This window comes from Macrobrachium nipponense, chromosome 4 (assembly GCF_015104395.2).
Source record: "Macrobrachium nipponense isolate FS-2020 chromosome 4, ASM1510439v2, whole genome shotgun sequence".
Classification (NCBI taxonomy): Eukaryota; Metazoa; Arthropoda; class Malacostraca; order Decapoda; family Palaemonidae; genus Macrobrachium; species Macrobrachium nipponense.
The window spans coordinates 22,034,113-22,055,418 of NC_061100.1; the positions used below are offsets into that span (position 1 = coordinate 22,034,113).

Sequence of the window (21,306 nt, forward strand, 5' to 3'; positions counted from 1 at the left end):
GGAACGCCGTCGGTGTGACGCACTCGACGCAAATCGAGAACATTGCCGGCGACTGTCCGATAATCATCGTAACTCTGGCGGTGCCACTTGTGCGGCCGCAAGGTGGGTGGCCCACAATCAGGCGGCCCCGTTGCCATGGCGACGGCAGCCAGCCAATGGGGAGCCGAGATTGGGGCGGGATTCGGCCCAAGCCCCGCCCCTTCGTCATGATGGGGCCACAAGACAACGTTGTGGGGGAAAATCGACGTTTAGTTGACGCTGGTTGTTCTTGTTGTAAAGGTCCGACGTGTTGTGAGTGCAGTGTTATGAGAGTGCCAAGTGTGATGATGTGGCAAGGATGGGGGCCGCCGTCCCCCGCGGTGCTGTAACGTGCTGGCCCCCTTCTGTAGCGTACGGCGGCGGCGGCGGCGACGACGAAGGAGGAGGAGGCGGCTTTCCCGTGAATCGTGTGTTGTGACATGGCAGTCGCTGTGGGAGCCGAAGAAAGTGCTGGCGAGGGCGGCGTGGTGTGGGCGTCCGGGTCCCGCCCGCATGAAGACTTGTGTACTAGAACTAGCTGGGCGGACGCCCGCACCGCCCTCGCCCATATTAACAAGGTAAATGCCCTGCTAGGAAGGAAGAAGGGCGCCGCCATACATTCGAACCCTAACCTCAGCCAATACCACCACGGTCACCATCTTGGTGATCTGCACCATCAGCTACATCCTTGGCTGGGGACTCTCTCTCTCTCTCTCTCTCTCTCTCTCTCTCTCTCTCTCTCATAACACCACCCAAGAGCCACCACAGAGCTCTTTGGCACTACGCTTGAGCTCTTTGGGAGAATTGGCTGAAGGTCTTTGAGGAATGAACAACATAATAAACGTGTTTCTTCATTGTAGCAAGAGATTTTTTTCTTTCTTTATTTTTCCTTCTGCCAGAAAGCGTAGTTGTAAAGGGGCCAAGTGGGACGGGAATGGCAGAGGTAGATTCTGAAACGTTGAGAGAGAGAGAGAGAGAGAGAGAGAGAGAGAGAGAGAGAGAGATGCCTTCTCTCCAATATACACTAGTTCTCTACACACACCACACACAACTCACTCTCTCATCTGCGTGCAGTAACCTACCCATGCTCTCTCTCTCTCTGTCTCTCTCTCTATTACTCAACAACACCCATTCATACTCTGCTCTCTCTGCTCATTCCCCCTGACACACTTCGCTCTCTTTAATGGCTAAAGCGTTTGCGTGCTGTGGCATCGGTTAGGTCTAATCGTATAGTATGTAGTTTTGCCATCAAAGTGTATGTATAGCCTTGTATGAAATACATTCATACACTATGAAATACACTCATACTCTTTATGAACTGGAACGTATCATTCACGTTAAAAGTCACCACTCTTTTGCTGAAATTACATCAACATTAGGTTAATCTCTCTCTCTCTCTCTCTCTCTCTCTCTCTCTCTCTCTCTCTCTCTCTCTCTCATGGCCTTTAGAAGTTTTGCTGACACATTTCGCTTACTTGGACCTAGTGTATTAGTTATTCATTGTATAGTAAAATTCTACGTGAAAGACAATGTTAGAGAAAAGCAATATTAAAGATCATACAACTTTATCAGCCATATGTATTCGCATGTTTCTTACCACGATCACTCCAGTGTTGAATCGCTGTTGTTAAGATGAACTCGGGGAGCCTAGCAACAGTATGACTTAAATTCCTAGAATTTCTTCCAACAAGTAGTCACGATTCGGCTAAGCAATTGTAGCTCTTAATAATAGAAGCTAAAAGCTAACCGGTTCTTGCTTTGAGGTGAATTATATTCAGTAATTAAGTATTAAAAACAGAACACTCAGTTCCTTTCTGTTGAGTGTAAGATGATCAAATTGGCAAAAGTGGTTATCATTCCTGTAGACCCCCTTGGGGGTTCGGTGGGGGTAGTGCCATCAGTGCACCTCATGTGGAGAACTGTAGGCATTACTGAAGGTCTCTTCGGCTTCTAGCTGCACACAGCTAACTTTACCTCGGTTGTCCAACCGCTCCAACACTCTCTTGGCATCTTATGCACTGAATGGCTGCAACTGCCCACATCGTTTGGCCTTAGAGCCAATTGATTCTGTGGGCTATTTACTGATGTAGACTTTACCCTTTGATCTCATTAACCGAACTAAAGGTTCATTCTTTCCTTTCTGGATCTTTCTTCTCATTGCTCCAAATATTGCATATTGCTTTGTTTACGTTTAGTCCTGACTGTGATGAATGAAAACGTGAGAATGATTTCTGTAGTATTCATACCTATGAATATTCCATGTACGTACCGAATAATGTATATGTTTCGCTCACTAATGCTCAAGAACACTGCTTTTCCCATTATCGGAATATAAAGAAAAAAATTATCAAGCTGACCAATAAATGAAGGAAATATCCCGTATGTTTTATAATATAAAGATTCTCATATATTGCTGATAAGAAGGGAATGTTTATGTTTTTGTTTTGCGACAAAACATACAAGTACCGTATTTTACTAATAACAATAAAAAAAACTCCATAGTGTACTGATAATTAACAGCAAAATTGAATGAAATAAAGGAATATGCCAAAATCTTTGTAGTTGAAAAGACGAAACTATCTCGTATCCATAATCTGACAAAAAAAGAAAAAAAAACAAGTTCTCATTAGCAGTAGAGGCCTACGCCCGTCCGACTAGAAATATAAGTCAAATAAGTAAGCTACACATACCAGATAAGTATGATACATGAATCGGTGAAGTGTCAAAATGCTTCCGATAAAACAGACGTAAGTCCATCGTGTTGATGACGAAAAGACTTTTAAGTCCAATATTGCGATGAAAAGTCCCAAATTTTACCTAATCCTGGTTATCAATCGGAAATACGTACAAAGTTGGACGAACGTTACTGATTCAGCGGCAAAAGTCCCAAATATATATCCTCTTGCCGAATTCCAATACCCTACCGGTAAATATACGAATCTTCCGCATATTTGTGGGCTAATGATCGAAAAGTCCAATATCTTTCGAATTACAGACCGAAAGTCCAATGTCTCTAGAAGGAAAAGACCGAAAGTCCAATGTCTCTAGAAGGAAAAGACCGAAAGTCCAATGTCTCTAGAAGGAAAAGACCGAAAGTCCAATGTCTCTAGAAGGAAAAGACCGAAAGTCCAATGTCTCTAGAAGGAAAAGACCGAAAGTCCAATATCTTTCGAATTACAGACCGAAAGTCCAATATCTCTAGAAGGAAAAGACCGAAAGTCCAAAATCTATGACCCAAAGTCCAATATCTCTAGAAGGAAAAGACCGAAAGTCCAAAATCTATGACCCAAAGTCCAATATCTCTAGAAGGAAATGACCGAAAAGTCCAATGTCTTTCGAATTAAAGACCGAAAGTCCAATATCTCTAGAAGGAAATGACCCAAAGTCCAATATCGCTGGAAGAAAATTGGCCGAAAGTCCAATATCTCTGGAAGAAAATGACCGAAAGTCCAATAACTCTAGAAGGTAATGACCGAAAAGTCCAATATCTTTCGAATTAAAGACAGAAAGTCCAATATCTCTAGAAGGAAAAGGCCAAAAGTCCAATATCTCCTAAAAATAAATGACCCAAAGTCCAATACCCCTCGGATGAAATGACCTAAAGTCCAACCAGTATCTCAAATTTAATGACCGAAAGTCCGATATAAGCTCAATATTTATCAGAGGAAATGGCCGAAAGTCCAAAGTCCAACTAATCGAATGACGTCCAACACCACACTTGAGACAAGACGAAAAGTCCGGAATTCGTACTATTAACTACCGATAAACTGTACGGAGACGAACTAACCGTAGATGCTTACTTACGATGATAAGAAGCTCCAATCACTTTAGTAAGTAATGATGATTTATTGGATGGAGGAAGTAGTGTCACGAAATTTTGGAGTTGATTGACTGTACGCCTCTTAATTAACTTTCGTAAGCGGCGATCCGTTGCGTACAATCGACTATATGTACTCGGATGACTGAATGAAAATGAAATACGCTATATGTGATTTGTATCTTTGTTCGAATGAATTATTTAAAGACTTGATAAACCTCTATAGGTTTCATGAACGGAGAGAGAGAGAGAGAAGCATTTAAACCTGCTAATTATACGTCAAATATACTTACATATGATTCCGCCTTATTTTAAAAAAATATATAATTATTAATCGCTAATGGCAGCCTGATCTGCTCACAAAAATATTAGCGACGTAAAATCAAGGTTAATGATGTCTTTTTAAAAAGAAAATGGTCGATTATGCAGTTAAATAACAAAAGTATCCTTACGACAAGAGCCTTCCGCCAACTGATATTCTCGGGTAACGTCGGGCATCGGGGAATACAGAAGAGAAGGGAATTCAGCAGTCCGACGACGGTTTTGGGGGATGGGGTGGTGTTAACGCCATTTTAATGGCCATAGCACCGTATTTTGTCCGTAATAATCGTGAGAATGATGGATTAACAATTATTGTGTGTGCAGAGCGACATCGCCATGGAAAAGATAATAATCGTAAATTATCATTATTAGGAAAAAATCAAGCGTACGTTTTTTCTCCATTCGATATCCAACGCCACGTTTTGCGTCTCCGTAATGGGGTAGTACCAACAGTGCACCTCACGCAACGAACTGTAACCATTACTTGATCTTACTAGCGTGCCTTCGACCCCTAGCCGCAACCCCTTCCATTCTTTTACTGTACCTCCGTTCATGTTCTTTCTGCCATCTTAGTTTCCAACCTCTCCTAACGATTCTTTCTTAGTGCAAAAGCGAGGTCCTCCTCACCTTTAAAGATAAGCATTTTCCCTTCCAACGCTGAGCTAAGTGACCTCATGGGTCCCAGCGCTTGGCCTGCGGCATAAATTATATACATATATATTATATATATATATATATATATATATATATATTATATATATATATATTCCAAATTCCAACCATGTTTTGTGTGAGGATTAGGAATCAATTCGCCATTTTTCAATTCGAATATTTCGGCCGTTTCCTGAGCGACGTGTCAAATGAGAGAGAGAGAGAGAGAGAGAGAGGAGGTGTTATTGTTATAAAAAGATTTCCTCAAGAGAAAAATGAGGTATGAGATATTCCTCCACCTTCAAGGACAATTATCACGTCAGGGTAAGAATAGTGCCACCAATGTTCCCCACGTGGCGTACTGTGGGCAGTACTTACAGGGCGTTAGCTGCACTTACATTTCGGCCTTTTACTTGTCCTTCACTCCCGCTTCCCTTCTTCAGTATTGCTGTCCAACTTCTCTAATGATTAAGTCTGAATGCAAACGTGGAGTTCTCTCTAAGTTCCTTCATTAAATCCTTGCACTTTATCTCAGGCGCCATTTCACTTTGCTGTTCAACCACTCCAACGCCTTCTTTTCACTGTCTTAGGCCAGAGCATAAAGTGATCCTTTTCCTTGGCTTTACAGCCTTCAATTCCCATAACTCAATCAATCAACGGATACGAGAAAGGATGAGGTTTAACGAGTGAAACGTATAGGAAGAAGGAGAAAGAGAGGATTACTTAATAGAAAGTGGAGCGAACAAGGAGGAGATGACAAAAGAAGAGAAAGCAAAAGACGTGATTATAGGCTCTCTCTCTCTCTCTCTCTCTCTCTCTCTCTCTCTCTCTCTCTCTCTCTCTCTCTCTCTCTCATATTTTGTCGCAACTGTCAAAGGATGTTATTGAATAACGATTTTTTAAAAGGATTACTTTTTCTCTTGCAGGAATCCATTTTTAAAAATCTCTCTCTCTCTCTCTCTCTCTCTCTCTCTCTCATTTTGTCGCAACTGTCAAAGGATGTTATTGAATAACGATTTTTTAAAAGGATTACTTTTTCTCTTGCAGGAATCCATTTTTAAAAATCTCTCTCTCTCTCTCTCTCTCTCTCTCTCTCTCTCTCTCTCTCTCATTTTGTCGCAACTGTCAAAGGATGTTATTGAATAGCGATTTTTTTAAAAGGATTACTTTTTCTCTTGCAGGAATCCATTTACAACAGACCCATGTGTTACTGAAATCTCTCTCTCTCTCTCTCTCTCTGTATTTTATTATTATATTATTGATTTTCCATCTGTAACGTACAATAACCGGTGGATACTTTCATACGAATTAAAGTAATACCATCTTCCACTACATCACTGGCCTTACATTCCATATTACAAAATAATTTTAGCCACTTCATTTTTCCACCTGACTAATGATAATAATGCCCATCTTCTTCTGCTTCCAGGGTAGAGCGACGGGTAGTCGGGCGACCCTGTGGGTACGGACCAAATTACAATACCAGCTCTTGCAGCTGGGGACATTCTCGCAAAGACATGCCGGAAAAGTTTTGTTCGTGGCGCTGCTCGTTCTCGCCACCTTCTGCGTCGGTCTCAAGAGCGCCACGCTCCTCACCAACGTCCAAAAATTATGGGTCGAAGGTACGTATCATATGGATGGCGCCCCTGGCTGTGTGTGTAAGTAGTGCGGATAGAGTCATTCCATTGAGGTGTGAGAGATGTGTATTTCTGGTGAAGGAAGTTCACTCTCGACGTGGTTCGGAAGTCACGTATAAAGCCGTTAGTCCCGTTGCTGAATAACCACTGGTGGTTCCATGCAACGTAAAAACACAATACAAACAAACAAACAAACAAACAAACGGGGCGAGAAGGCGGTGCACCAACGGGAGTAGTGTGTTGAATAGGGAAGCAGGAATAAACTTAGCAGAAGACACTGTTGAGGAATAAATTGAACAGAAGACATCAATGGGAAGAAATTGGTAAGGGAATAAATTGACCAGAAGATATCAATGGGGAAGAAATTGAACAGGAGACACAGTAGGGAAGAATGGTCAAGGGAATCAACTGAACAAAGACATCAATGGGGAAGAGATTAAGGGAATAAACTGAACAGAAGACATCGGTGGGGAATAAACTGAACAGAAGACATCGAAAAAAAAGACATCGGTGGGGAATAAACTAAACAAGACATAGAAAAAAAGAGACATTGGTGGGGACTAAGCTGAACAGGAGACATCGAAAAAAAGTCATCGGCTGGGAATAAACTGAACAGAAGACAGAAAAAAAGACATCAGTGGGGAATAAGCTGAAAAAAGACACCGAAAAATGACAATGATGGGGAATAAACTGAAAAGAAGACAAAAAAAAAAAGACATTGGTGGGGAATAAACTGAACAGAACACATCGGAAAAAAAAAACATTGGTGGGGAATAAACTGAACAAAGACATCGAAAAAAAGACATAGGTGGGGAATAAAAAAGAACAGAAGACATCGAAAAAGGCACTGGTGGGGAATAAACTGAACAAAGACATAAAAAAAAAGACATTGGTGGGGAATAAACTGAAAAAAATACACCGAAAAAGCACATCGATGGGGGAATAAACTGAACAGAATGTGTAGGAATCAGTAACAAGGAATCATAACAACCTCCTAAGGTTTAAGGTTTTATCATCACAACGAACGTATCATAGGCAGAGAACTTCCAGTCGCACAGTATTAGAGAATACGGACTTCCTTCAAGTCTTCTAAGAGGACTTCGATGCGGGAAACAGTAGCTGATAGAAATTAAACGAAAGGCGACGTTGTGGTTGAGGGAGAAGGGGGGGTGGGGGGAAAATTAAGAGGTGGGTATCGCGTGCCTAGTGAAGTGATGGCTACGGACGATTAAGCACATAATGAAATAACCCCCCACCCCACCCAACCCCCACTAACGTCTAACACCCTGCACTCTTCCGGTCCCTCTCCCCCCCGTCCACCCCCAGCATCTCTCTCTTCCGGTCCCTCTCCCCCCCGTCCTGTTTAATAACCCTCCCTTTATCTCTCCGAGTATATATGATTTATCATTCCTCTCTCTCTCTCTCCTCTCTCTCCGGTCTCTTCTCTCCTCTCTCCTCTCTCTCTCTTGTTTAATAACCATCCCTTTATCTCTCGAGTATATATGGATTTATCATTCTCTCTCTCTCTCTCTCTCTCTCTCTCTCTCTCTCTCTCTCTCTCTCTCTGTCTCTCTCTCTCGTGTTTAAGAACCCTCTGTTTCTCTGGAGTAAGTAAGGACTAATCCTTCTCTCTCTCTCTCTCTCTCTCTCTCTCTCTCTCTCTCTCTCTCTCTCTCTCTCTTCCTGTTGATTTAGCAGTTGACAACATTTGATATTACCTTATGGATATGATGAGACTTATGTTATAGTCTGTCAAAGTACATTAGATATTATCTCTCTCTCTCTCTCATTTTTTATGTGTTCCTTTCTCTGAGTATGTTCGGATTAATCCTTTCCTCCCCACCCCCTCTTCTGAGAAGAAACTCTCTCTCTCTCTCTCTCTCTCTCTCTCTCTCTCTCTCTCTCTCTCTCTCTACAAGTTCTCAAGGCCCGGATATGGTGGTATGAAAATGGTACGTTCTCAGGTTTAATACTTGTTGTTATGTCCTGCTAATCTGCCACACACAAAGTGACTCTCTCTCTCTCTCTCTCTCTCTCTCTCTCTCTCTCTCTCTCTCTCTCATTCAACAAATAAATCACCTGCCAACAAGAAAGAAAAAAAAGGAAATACTTTAGACCTAGTATTGTGAACGAGATGAATTATGTTAAAGAAATAATAGTTTATAATGCGAATATTTCAGACCATAATGTCATAGAATTAACAGTTCATTCCAAGCAAGTGAAAATAGAGATAAGCAAGAAATGAAAAGTGGGAAGGATATGGAAAATACAACTTCTACAGTAAAAATATAAAATGGTCAGAAATTAATGAAGAATTAAACAAAGATTGGGTACATCATTTTCGTAAGTGATGACATAAGGGTAAATACGGAGATATTATATAAAAATATTGGAGAAAATAGTGGAAAAATATATACCGAAGAAGAAAAGTAAACATCATTCATGCATACCAAGAGACAGAAGGATCTTGTTCCAGAAAATCAGAAAGTGGAAAAAAGGTCTTGCAAAAGAAAAAAATGCATGGAAAGTTATAGAACTAAAAAGTAAGATAGAAAAATGCAGAACAAAAGATTATACAATCAAAAGAAAATGAAAAACGGGACTTGGAAGAAAAAACCCTATTAAATATCAAGCAAAAACCCCAACCCAAGCTATTATACTCATATGCGAAGAAGATGAATAAAAGAAGAATAGAAATAGGCCCTCTGAGAATTGAAGGGAGATTAACGAATGAAAAAAAAGGAAATTTGCAACATACTGGCAGAACGATATAAGAGAGAATTCACCCCTAGAATAGATAATGAAGATAATGATATAGAAGTAAGGATGAAAATAGTGATATTTAGCTGACATAGATATTAATGAAGCTTGGAAGCTGATATTGTGCAGGCTATTAATGAAATTAAAATGGAGCTGCTGCAGGGCCTGATGGAATTCCTGCTATTTTGTTAAAGAAAGTAGTTCATTCTATCGCAAAGCCACTTGCAATATTATTAAGACAAAGTGTAGATACAGGCAAGATTTATGAGGAGCACAAATTAGCATATATTACCCTACTTTCAAAAGTGGATCAAGACTAGAGGCAAGTAATTATAGGCCTGTGAGTCTAACATCACATATTATGAAAGTGTATGAAAGGGTAATGAAGAAAAATATTATGAAACATTTAATAAAAAATAATTTGTTTAATAAAGGACAACATGGTTTCGTACCCGGAAAAAGTACACAAACCCAACTGTTAGTCCACCGTGAGAACATATTCAAAAATATGAAAAGCGGAAATGAAACAGATGTGGTTTATTTAGACTTTGCAAAAGCTTTTGATAAAGTAGACCATAATATATTAGCGAAGAAAAATTAGAAAACACAAGTATCGTGGATAAAGTAGGAAGATGGTTAAAAGAATTTTTACACAACAGAAAACAGATAGTTATTGCAAACGACGAGAAATCGGATGAAGTCAAGGTAATATCCGTGTGCCGCAAGGTACGGTGTTAGCTGCAATACTGTTTGTTATTATGATTGAAGACTAGACAATAATGTGAAGGATTCGGGTAGTGAGTAGTTTCGCAGATGACACAAGAATAAGTAGAGAAATTACTTGTGGAAGATAGGAACGCTCTACAAAGAGACCTTAACAAAGTATATGATTGGGCAGAGGTAAATAGGATGGTATTTAACTCTGATAAATTTGAATCAATAAATTATGGAGACAGAGAAAGAAAGCTATATGCATATAAGGGACCAACCTAATAATGAGACCATCACAAATAAGGAAGCAGTTAAAGACCTTGGTGTGATGATGAATAGGAACATGTTATGCAATGATCAAATAGCAACTCTGTTGGCAAAATGTAAAGCAAAAATGGGAATGTTGTTACGGCACTTCAAAACAAGAAAAGCTGAACACATGATTATGCTTTATAAAACATATGTTCGTAGTCCACTTGAATATTGCAATATGATATGGTACCCACACTATCAAAAGGATATTGCACAAATAGAGAGTGTACAAAGGTCCTTTACAGCTAGAATAGAAGAAGTTTAAGGACCTAGACTACTGGGAAAGACTACAATTCTTAAAATTATATAGTCTAGAAAGGAGAAGAGAACGCTACATGATAATTCAGGCATGGAAACAGATAGAAGGAATAGCAGAAAATATCATGGAACTAAAAATATCAGAAAGAGCAAGCAGAGGTAGATTAATAGTGCCCAAAACTATACCAGGAAAAATAAGGAAAGCACACAGGACATTAATCCACTACGCACCAGCATCGATAATGCAGCGTCTATTCAATGCGTTGCCAGCTCATCTGAGGAATATATCAGGAGTGAGCGTAGATGTGTTTAAGAATAAGCTCGACAAATATCTAAACTGCATCCCAGACCATCCAAGATTGGAAGATGCAAAATATACCGGAAGATGTACTAGCAACTCTCTGGTAGACATTAGAGGTGCCTCACACTGAGGGACCTGGGGCAACCCGAACAAGATGTAAGGTCTGTAAGGTAAGGTAAGGTCTCTCTCTCTCTCTCTCTCTCTCTCTCTCTCTCTCTCTCTCTCTCTCTCTCTCTCTCTCTCTCTAAGATAACTGTACTATCTTGGGAAAGGTATGAAGGGTTGTGAAACCCTTGGTAAGAAAATGAGCGTTACATACTTGCAGTATCTAAGGATGTTTCCAGACATTAGTAAAAAAAAAAAAACAAATGTTATAAACACGTGGTCGGCAATTTATTGCATACGCGTCACACATAAGTCAAAATGAAGGCGACAAGTCGACGCTGTTATTAGCATGCAAATATTATTGAGTTTAATTTGACCTTTTCTATATTCTCTGACCATTTGATATGAGGAACTTGAATTACGCACATAAACTCCTTTTTAATTGTTAACGTATATCATTTTTTTAACGTTCATAATGTAATAATCGTTTAATTAGGTAGACGAAGCAAGTGGCAGACTAAGAGCTGAGTAAATTTTTAGGAAAATCTGCAAGTACGCTTCAAGTTTCTTTCGAAAGAGCCGTTGTATAGGTATGGAGTGAGCTCATTTTTTTTTTTTTTTTAATGGCAAGAGCAAATCCCTACTACTACTACTACTACTACTACTACTACTACTACTACTACTACTACTACTACTACTACTACTACTACTCCGACGAAAGTGGCGTTTGAAATGGTTTGGGATAGATTAGGGCATTGGAAATGCGTCAATTTCAAACAATTGGTATAAAATTACACAAAGTTCAGAAGATGAAGTACCAAATACGTGCCATTTTTTTATATTATTCATGTTCATTAAAAATATTTAGTCGTAATTTTTACAATCATCATTTGTCTATTATGTTCGATGTGTTCTGGAGCAGAGAGAGAGAGAGAGAGAGAGAGAGAGGTCTTACTACACCAATTAGTATATACTCTGTGTCTCATGATATAACTGATTTCCATTTCGACTATGTATGAATGTAGTGTGACAGCTCACAAGCTTTCGCATTGCATAACAAGATCTCTCTCTCTCTCTCTCTCTCTCTCTCTCTCTCTCTCTCTCTCTCTCTCTCTCTCTCCACCTCCACTGCCTAACTGCATATCTTCATCTAAACGACGATGTGAGGACGTTTAGTTTTGTCTGTCATTTGTTCATCATCCTCTTATTATGCCGGTCAGTGAGAGAGAGAGAGAGAGAGAGAAGAGAGAGAGAGAGAGAGAGAGAGAGAGACTTTTAACATGGATCCTAAACGTGTGCATGATTTAATAATCTGTTTACTCTGTGTTTACAAATGTTTATTAGGTGTGAGTGCGTGCATATACGTGTGTGTGTGTGAGTGTGTGCGCGCATGTGTGTGCCTAAGGTTCGTGTGCGCATGCGTGTGTACGCGCGCGTCTGTGCCAGTGCCATGTGGCCGTTATTTGGCACCGACAAGATGTGGCCCCGCTGCTTGGGTGGTCCTGTCTGTTCCCTGCCGCTCTCTCTCTCTCTCTCTCTCTCTCTCTCTTCTTCTTCTTCTTCTTCTTCTTCTTCTTCTTCTGTTGTAAGAATATACAACATATATACAGTGAATATATGTACTTGAACAAAAACTCTCTCTCTCTTGGTATCGGGTGAAGAATAAAGGAATAGGGAATGATGTGGAAGTACACACACACACACAGAGAGAGAGAGAGAGAGAGAGAGAGAGAGAGAGAGAGAGAGAGAGAGAGAGAGAGGCGAAGAAGTGTGGGAAGAGAAGAGCTTGTTGTTTGTTTTTCCAATGTACTTGTTTTGTTTGTGCATTTGTTTGTTTGTTAGGAAGAGTACAGTAGGGTCTCGAGTGTTACATTTTTAACCGCCTTTTCATTCTTTCGTTTTTTTTTTATTATTCTTTCTTTCTCTCTCTCTTATTATGCTTTCTGAAGGTTTGTTTGTTCTTTTTTTTATACGTATGAGATACGCGCGTATATCCAAGTATAGTACATAGACCTCTTAGAGAGAGAGAGAGAGAGAGAGAGAGAAGAGAGAGAGAGAAGAAGAGAGAGAGAGAGAGAGAGAAAGATGCGTTTAGGGCTAAGTGTGTTTAGCGTACGCACAAAGAAATACTTGAGGATTACCACCGAGTCAAAAGAACCCCGCTTTTGGAAGAGCTTGGGTTAAACGAGTCTCTCTCTCTCTCTCTCTCTCTCTCTCTCTCTCTCTCTCTCTCTCTCTCTCTCAGAGTCATTACTGCAATATAGAGATGATGAATTAAGGCTAATAAACTTCTCCACTCTTAGAGGCGCTACCAGCAGCACACAGGGCTCATTTATACTCGTACGGAATAAGAAGGGGGGTTGCGACAGGTCGTGGTTTTGATTTAGGGGGGGGGGGGGGGAGGGGGGGGTTTACTGTACTGCTGAAGTATGAATGTGATTGTTTTACTTTTAAGTAATGGTCGAGTTTTTTTTTTTTTTTTTTTTTTTTTGTAGATGGTACTTAACTAAGGCTAATGGTGTTTGAGTGGTAAAACGTTAGAAAATTTACCTAAATTTTCGAATTGTATAATCTATACATACATACTATATTAATATAATAATATATATATATTTATATTATATATAATCTATATATATAAATATATATATATATATATAATAAGCACATGTAAACAAACCCACCTTGTCGCTCGAACACAATAATAATATTTTGGAGCTGTCAATCAGTGATAAGACGAACGAAGACATAAGAGACACGGGTCTGAAGACGTCGGTCAAAAGGAGACGAACACTATAACAGCAGGCAGACTGAAGCACGATATCTATCAGCATCTAAGACAGTAGAGTGTCAATTCCAGCACCTCCCCCAGTTCCTCTCACGCCGCCATCTTGGTCCTCCCAATCTGGACGGATCTTCTTCTTCTTCTTCTTCTTTTAGATGATGTTTTTTAAGATTTCGCGTCCGAGGGATTAAGAAGACGCCGAGGATGGACTGTTAAAAAACCGATCGGCGGTTTTGTAAGGTGTTAATAAGGCCGAGAATGTGTCGATGTGTTTGATGTTGGTCTGTTCAACATCGCTAAAGGCTTGGTGGTCTCTCTCTCTCTCTCTCTCTCTCTCTCTCTCTCTCTCTCTCTGTGGCGAAGAGCGGCACAGTACAGAGACACTTTCTTATCAGGCTCAAAAGCTGCCGCTTGTACAGATGAAGTTTTTCATACCTCAGACCCCTCCTTCTTAAAAATGGAATGGGCTCTCTCTCTCCTCGCTGCTCTCCTCTCTCTCATTAACAGAAAGATCAGCTCATGTTGACGACGCAAACTGGTCGTCGTGCATAGAATGTATCCAACGTACGTATCGCCGACCGTCAATAAAGTTTGGCTAGTCTTCGTAGAGTCCTCTGCCTTTCTATTAAGTCTTTGATCTCGTCGGTAGACTCATTAAACTTTTATAGAGACTTATAAAAAGTCAGTCTATAATAATAGTTGGCTGCTTGCAAGCAAAACGCGTCCAGTGTCGCCGGGGCTTGTGTGTGTGGTCAAGTACAAGATGCATTCTTCTATCGCTCGTTTCTGTGCGATAAAATATCTCTCTCGCTATTTTACTTGGGCGATTAAATCGCTTTTGCGGTAGTGTAGATTTTCCTCATTCTCTCTCTCTCTCTCTCTCTCTCTCTGATAGTTATTCGGCCTGTTTTCCTCATGTCGAATATTATTTGTATCTTGCTTTTGGACAGCATTTCACCCATCCTCTCTCTCTCTCTCTCTCACGAAAACAACTGATAATCAGTCAGTCGTGTGGGGGAGATGATAGATACTACATACGAGTGGCAAAAGGCCCATGGGGGCCAAACCCCCTCCCCCCTCCCCCGATCCCTATCGGATTTCGGGGGTTGGGTGATATTATCGGCCTCTCTTAAGCAGATACGTTTCCGTTTGGGCTTATTTAGAAAGTAAAGGAAGTTTATGGGGGAGGGGGTGGTAGGGGTAGGGATGAGGTTCTGGGGAGAGGGAGAGGGAGAGGGAGGGAGGATATCCTGCTTAGCCTAATATCTGATGGGGGATTAAATATCTTCCTTCTGGCCGGCTAATAGAGATCACGTTGATGATTTTGGGTGGAGTATTAGTGTGTTGAGAGCGATTGTCGTGTATTATTATTATTATTATTATTATTATTATTATTATTATCGTTATAATACTGGTGTGTATATTATACAATTCTATTATATATACAATTATTATGGTAGTGAAACTATCTATTGGTGTATATATATAATATATATATATATATAGATATATATATATATATATATATATATACACATATATATATATAATATATATATATATATAGATATATATATATATATATATATATATATATATATATATATATATCACACACACACACACAAACAAACAACATCATTCATAAATCAATGAACGAAGTAAGCAGTCTGATTCATCCTGATAACTACCACACAATTTCGAAAAAAACCAAAGTGAAATAAAAATAAAATTACCCAAAACACTTCTTAGATTGCAATAAATATCGAGACCATTTATCGATTTTTTTTATCCATCTTTTTATTTGAAATATATTAATTTTTAAAATTAATTGATAAATTTATTTATTTGCGAATTAATTATAGTATTCGTGCAATACGAGCGCTCATTCTAGCGGATGTACGAATGAGCGTCAAGTTCGTTCATATTACGAGCCCCCTCGGCAATGCGACGCCAGGTCATGGCGTCAGCTACGCATGGTAGTTTTTTTTTTTTTTTTTTTTTTTTTTTATGTTAGGATGCGTACGTTTGATTGTATTTTTTTTTTTTGTAAGAATGCGTGCGTTTGTTTGTTTTGTACCTTTCTTTTCTCGATATTTTTATTTTTTATTTTTTTATAAATACAGGTTATGTTAGTAGTTCTTAAAGAAAGTAGCTTGATGTTTATTACATAAGCACGCACACACACATATATATCTATCTATATATATATATAGATATATAATATTATATATATATATATATATATATATATATATATATATAATTTCTTTTCTGACATGACCCAAAGCACTTTATTTATCTTTCTTTTGCCTTTTAATACACATATTTCAACATCGGCTATCTCTCGCAGCACCAAAGAGGCATCTCACCTTTCTGCGGCTTCATTCATCTCTCCCAGTGCTCTCCCTGAGAGAGAGAGAGAGAGAGAGAAAGCAGGGGGGCGCAAGTAAAATCAACCCTATCAATCATCCGCCAAGTTGCAAAAGTAATCAATTAGTAGCGACCTGACAGATATTCAAACACCACTTAGTCCGTACAAAGAGAGCGCTTGTTATTTACAGTGTCCTTCGAAGGAGTGTTGTTTATCCAATGGCGTCCTTGCCCTTCGTTCAGCCAAGGGGAGGGTGGGCCCTTACCCCTCCCCCTCTCCCCTTCCCCCTTCCCCGGGGACTTCAGGGCCAGAGGAGAGGTTCCCGCAGTGCCAAAACTAGCGAGTTCTTTGCGTATAGGCTTATTATTTGTGGCGTATGCTAACGGAAAGATGCGTCCACATATAGGCCTATGGTTAGGTAGCCTAATTCAGACGATCCAGTACGAGGTAACTGTAAGCTCTTTTATTCCATTTTGCAGCCCCTCTGTTGATAATCTCTTCAGTACATCTTCTGACAATTGTTTCAATATTACTTGCCATCATTTCCAGCCCCGAACGACCTCAGAGGGCCCAGCGCTTGGTCTTTAGTCTAAATTTTATATTCCAGTCTCAATTTTACACTCCCGTCTCTCAAACACACACGATGATTGAATACATATCCTTCGTGAAATCGAGTCATGTCTTGGGCACTTCTGAGAGCAGGGGCGGTTAGGATGGGGGGTATTTATTGCAAAACAAATGCCAGGGGGAAGGGGGAGAGAGAACGGGGAGGTAGGGGGAGGGGGGTTAGAATCTAGCATCATCCTCGTCTTCCATCAAGCGCTCATAGGAGCTGAATTATGAGACCTGAAATATTCATGTAACGCTTTAACGACGTCCCTCCTTCGAGCTTTTATCTCCCTTTCCCGGCCCCGGGGGGGGGGGGGGGGGGTGGGGGGGGGGGGGGGGGGGGGGGGGGGGGGGGGGGGGTTGGGGGTTGGGGGTTGGGGGTGGGTTGGGTTGTGGTCGCTGTCTTTTATTTGTTACTATCAACATTGCCATCTTTTCTTTGTTGCTATCAACGTTTCTGTCTTTTATTTGTTGCTATCCACATGCTATCTTTTCATGGCTGCTATCAGAATTGCTATCTTTATTTGTTGTTAACAGCATTACATTCTTTTATTAGTTGCTATCAACATTAGTATCTTTTATTTAATACTGTCAACATTGCTAGCCTTTATTTGCTGCTGTTCACCATTGATATCTTTCCATTTTTAAATATCAACAATGCTATTTTTAGTTGTTGCTATCAGCATTGCTATCTTCTGTTTGTTGCTATCAACAATGCTATCTTTTATTTATTTAGTTTAGCATTGCTACCTTGTATTTCTTTTATCAGCATTGCTATCTTTTTGTTGCTATAACATTCGTATCCTTTCGTGTGTTGCTAACTTTAGCACTTACCAATAAAATACATTTCATCCAAAGTTTGTTGTCAGAGAGAGAGAGAGAGAGAGAGAGAGAGAGAGAGGGGGGAGGGGGTGGGGGTATAATCATCGGCGTTACAAGGTCCCCTCCCGCTTTGATTGTCGCCTTTTGACACGTGGGCCAAGGGCGGTGATCACGAATGACTAAAAAAAAAAAAAAAAAAAAAAAGCATGAAATAATCTAATACTAGAAAATTTCCTTCAGTAAGATTGTGTAATATTGGCATGAAGGTCTTATTTAAGGAAGTTATTGGCCCAAACTTCTTATTAAGGGGAAATTAATGACCTAAACTTCTTATTAAAGGGGAAGTTCTTGGCCTACACTTCTTATTAAGGGGAAGTTATTTATCTAAACTTCTTACGGGGAAGTTCTTGGCCTAAACTTTTTATTAAGGGGAAGTCATTGATCTAAACTGTTTAGGGAGAAGTTCATTAGCCTAAACTTCTTCAGGGGATGTTATTGGCCTAAACTTCTTATTAAGTGGGAAATTATTGACCTAAACGTCTTATTAAGAGAAGTTATTGGCCTAAACTTCTTATTAAGAGGGAAGGTATTGGCCTAAACTTCTTATTAAGGGGAATTTCTTGATCTAAACTGGTTAAGGGGAAGTTTATTAGCCTAAACTTCTTCAGGGGATGTCATTAGCTTAAACTTCTTATTAAGTTGGAAATTATATACCTAAACGTCTTATTAAGGGAAGTTACTGGCCTAAACTTTTTATTAATGCCTATACGTCGTATAAAGCGAGGTTACTGGCCTGAACCTCTTATTGAGGCGAAGATATTAGCCTAAACTTCTTATTAAGAAAGTCATGTAAGCTTAAAAGAATCAATGTGTATGGGAGGGTGAGTCCTCTCTCTCTCTCTCTCTCTCTCTCGTCCTCTCTCTCTCTCTCTCTCTCTCTATATATATAATTATATATATTATATGTATATATATATATATATATATATATATATATATATCTATATATATTATAATATATATATACATAATTTATATATATATATATATATATATACTATATTATATATATATATATATATATCTGCATTTCCGCTCAAATGATAGACTTGCAGAAGAAAAAGCAAAATTAAACGTTTAAAACGTCCTCTTGTCTGTCATGTCACCAGAAGGAAGTAGTAGTAGTATAGAAGTTTGGCAACGCGGCTACCCGGGGCAAAGACGCGAGAGGAATTCCGTTCAGGCTATGGGTACTACAGGGCCTCCCTCCCTCCGGAGGGGAGTTCTCAGTGGGGGGGAGGGGTTAGTACGCCCCTATGGTCCCCTGGAGCACACGGCGGGTCCCCGCGTCCCAACGTGTGGTGGTGCGTGGCTTCGGCCTCTGACTCATACCGAGTTTGTTATCTCGCTGCTTCATTCATCTGTTCATCATCATCATCATGATTCTCTCTCTCTCTCTCTCTCTCTCTCTCTCTCTCTCTCTCTCTCTCTCTCTCAATCGTACCTCTTAAAGGGTCGTCCTCGCCTCAAATACCATCTCCGTTACCGCAGCTCGTGAGCAGGCCATCCGAACGTATATGCGAAGTCTCTCTCTCTCTCTCTCTCTCTCTCTCTCTCTCTCTCTCTCTCTCTCTCTCTCTCTCTGTGACGTAAAAGCGTTAATGCTTTCCCTCCCATTTGTTAGCACAGTCTCGTCGTCGGCAACTAGATCAGCAGACTGGGCTTCTTCGAGTCCGGATAATGTTTTACCACGACTGAGATTTCCCGATCATATCTCTGTGTTGACTTATACAAATGTTTGGTTGTGTGTAGGTCGGGCGTATGTTGTTGATTCAATTACAGAAAAACTGTTACTTAATCTGGGTTAAATGGAGTCAGTTAATTGTTATTATTATTGTTATTGTTCTAATGGCATTCTTGGCTGCTGCTCGGAGCAAGATCTTAAGAAGTTGATGGTGCCGATAAGCTATAGGTCTAAGAAAGTGAGTGGGCCTAGTTTGTCCAAATGACGATCGTTGCTTTTCGCGTAATTTTGAAAATGTTTCTCTCTCTCTCTCTCTCTCTCTCTCTCTCTCTTCTCTCTCTCTCTTCACTTTGCACGACGCCTAACCATGTCTACGAAAGTGGATATACGTTATGCAAATTCTAATAATTTCTTTTCGCGTCATTTTCAAAAATAGCATGCTCTCTCTCTCTCTCTCTCTCTCTCTCTCTCTCTCAATTTTCACGCCTAAACTGACTGTCAGTCAAAAGTACCATAGTACCACATAGGTCTAACGAATTTTGAAAATGCTCTCTCTCTCTCTCTCTCCTCTCTCTCTCTCTCTCTCTCTCTCCTCTCTCTCTCTCTCTCTCTCTCTACCCCAGCTCTTTTACCAGCTTTGATGCCCATTCTGCCGTGTGCTCCCGAGATCCGGGAATGCCCCAGTCTACCGTTGGAGGAGAATAGATGCCAATGGCATGTGAGGGCTTAAGTACCTCCAAATTCAATTGCATTGTGCCGACTGACATTGCAAAAAAAAAAAAAAAAAAAAGAGACTAAAGTAAAGATGCGTCTATGCTTTAGAGAGAGAGAGAGAGAGAGAGGAGAGAGAGAGAGAGGCGGCAAGATAATAGCGCTGCTTTTATTAGCAGTTTTGGCAGTGGCTACGTGTACGTTTGTGTTTGTCTGTGTGTATTCGTCTTGTGAAAAGAGAGAGAGAGAGAGAGAGAGTACGAGCAAGAAATTTGGCAATTGCATTATAATATGCGTTTGATCTGAGAGCCGTCACTGGCGGCTTCACTTTGTAGTTCACACCCCACACGACGACATATTCTCTCTCTCTCTCTCTCTCTCTCTCTCTCTCTCTCTCTCTCTCTCTCTGCCAGAGTCTTGTATTCAAGCTTTGTGTCTGGACAATTTTCGAGGAAGGTTCATGTGTAAGTTAAAAGTACATGCGTCTACTTAATACAGTAATTACTTATACGATATAGATATATTATATATATATATATATATATATATATATATATATATATATATACTATGATCACATGTAACATTGATTTCCTTTGAATAATAATGGAGAACTTTACTCATTCCATCTTGCCTGATGACTAAGCCTATATTGCTATGAACAATGTAATTTTCAATACTGTGAATAATCCTATGTATGATATATATATATATATATATATATATATATATATATATATATATGTGTGTGTGTGTGTGTGTGTGTGTGTGTGTGTGTGTGTGTGTGTGTGTGTTGGCGGTGGTATGTGCTCTTTGGGTATATACTTTCTTCTAACTTTTATGACCGAGTTTTATGACCAACTTATAACGCGAATGAACGCGCAAATGACAGCGTAAAAATGTGTTAATGTGGGCGCTTTGCCCTAGACCTATATGTACCAAGAAACTGAGAGAGAGAGAGAGCGCGCGCGATCTGATGAATAACTTTCCTCTAATCAAATGAAAGCCACGCCGCCTAAAGTACTACCATACTCATAGGCCTAAAGAACCAACCAAGCCAGCTCTCCACTCCACCACAGGCGAGGCAGACAGGCGTTGTTGGTAAAGGTAGGTTATGACGCCCCCAACTGTAAAGCTGGGGTTGGTTGGAGAGGGGGAGGGGGGGGGGGTAGGGGAGAGGTGGTGGCCAGATTGCCAATGGTGTAGTAAAGGGGGAGGAGGGAGAGAGAGAGAGAGAGAGAGGTGCCAAGGTTAGTAGGGATCACACGCGGTAACTGGCACCGCTGTTGACAGCTGGAGGAGACTTGTCACCTATTAAATGCACCGTTGAACGAACTCTTGTTATTAACAGTTATTTTTTTTTCTTTTTC

At 40.1% G+C, this 21,306-nt stretch overlaps 1 protein-coding gene across 1 annotated transcript in view; it reads left to right on the top strand.

Annotated features, from left to right (window-relative positions):
- Window positions 1-218: 218 nt before the first annotated feature.
- The window catches only part of LOC135210768 (protein patched-like), a gene marked incomplete in the record, with an annotated part of 76,973 nt that continues 55,885 nt past the window's right edge, over window positions 219-21,306 (top strand). Inside the window, 2 exon segments of the mRNA XM_064243618.1 lie at window positions 219-596; window positions 6,237-6,429. Coding sequence (XP_064099688.1) covers window positions 459-596; window positions 6,237-6,429 — 331 coding nt within the window.